Source organism: Hevea brasiliensis, chromosome 8, assembly GCF_030052815.1.
Source record: "Hevea brasiliensis isolate MT/VB/25A 57/8 chromosome 8, ASM3005281v1, whole genome shotgun sequence".
NCBI lineage: Eukaryota > Viridiplantae > Streptophyta > Magnoliopsida > Malpighiales > Euphorbiaceae > Hevea > Hevea brasiliensis.
In genome coordinates, this window is record NC_079500.1 from 22,934,080 (window position 1) to 22,935,554 (window position 1,475).

At 34.5% G+C, this 1,475-nt stretch overlaps 1 protein-coding gene across 1 annotated transcript; it reads left to right on the forward strand.

The window, feature by feature from the left end:
* Positions 1–294: 294 nt before the first annotated feature.
* Positions 295–1,172, forward strand: LOC110656556 (uncharacterized). The gene has a single exon (XM_021813391.2). It carries the CDS (start codon positions 360–362, stop codon positions 1,035–1,037), a length of 678 nt encoding a protein of 225 aa, XP_021669083.2. The 5' UTR covers positions 295–359; the 3' UTR covers positions 1,038–1,172.
* Positions 1,173–1,475: the final 303 nt, after the last annotated feature.

Below are 1,475 nucleotides of genomic sequence, written 5' to 3' on the forward strand. Positions count from 1 at the left end.
ACACTCGATAATCTTTTAACACTCATCCAAACTCATTAGTTATAATTTTTTTTTCTTATAATTTAAATAAAAATTAAATTTTCTATTCCATTGTATTTATAATCTACATACAAATCTGCACAATTGGCGGATGATTAAACTATTAAGAGTATTAATTGAAAACTTCAAATAATTTTTCTTAATTAAAAAACATATTTGAGTCCTGGACGATGACTTTTCTGGATGTAGGAATCCAGCTGCTCCACATATATGAGATATCTATTAAGAATCACTCCTCTATATAAACCACAGAGTTAACAACAGATTTCTCAACCAAAATCCTCAAGGGAAAAAAAGAAAACACTCATACGATCGAGACCATGTTTCGCCAAGCTCTCGTCCTCTTTTTGCTAGTAATTCTACCAAACATTCAAGGCAGCCAAGCCGTAGACTACACTGTCACCAATACTGCCGGTTCGACGGCAGGCGGAGCACGCTTTGCAGCAGAAATTGGGGAAGATTACAGCAAGCAAACGCTATCTGCAGCTACAGATTTCATATGGAGGGTGTTCCAACAACCCAATGCAGAAGACAGAAAAGCTGTGGACAAGGTCAGCTTGTTCATCGACGACATGGGTGGTGTTGCTTATGCTTCCAACAATGAAATCCATGTCAGCGCAAATTATATAGGAAATTACTCTGGTGATCTGAAAAGGGAATATACTGGTGTTCTTTACCATGAAATGACCCACATCTGGCAATGGAATGGTAATGGGCAAGCTCCAGGAGGGTTGATTGAAGGTGTTGCTGATTTTGTGAGGTTGAAGGCTAACTATGCTCCTAGCCACTGGGTGCAGCCAGGACAGGGTGACAGGTGGGATCAAGGGTATGATGTTACAGCTCGGTTTTTGGATTATTGTAATGATCTGAGAAATGGGTTTGTGGCTGACCTTAACAAGAAGATGAGAGATGGTTATAGTGATCAGTACTTTGTTGATCTGCTAGGGAAGACTGTTGATCAGCTTTGGAGTGATTATAAGGCCAAATATGCACAATAGGGCTGTTTGGATTTGGAGAAAATAAAACTTTCAATTTCTATTAGCATGAATCTATGTATTAATCACCAAATAAAGTTGTGATATCTTTCTACGCTTTGTAAAATTTTTAATAAAATATATTTTATTTACTTATGAGATTAATAGAACAAATTTTTTATATAATTGATTTCATTTAGAATTTAAACTTTAAATTTTAAAGTTTTAAAGATAACTTCAGTATCACTAAATTAAAACTGATTGATAAAATTAGAATGGACTACAGATTTGTATTCATTACTTAACATATATGAAAAAAATTGATTTTTATAATGGGGACCTAAACACAGTGTAGACAAAAATTTTCCCATCATATATACTATGTTCAAACAACAGTAAGAATTAGTGGGAAGGAATGTCCTCTTACATTTATCATGTTCATAATATATTCCCTTTCAATTA

Coding starts and splice junctions, on each gene's coding strand:
- LOC110656556 (XM_021813391.2), top strand. CDS start 360: ATGTTTCGCCAAGCTCTCGTCCTCTTTTTGCTAGTAATTCTACCAAAC.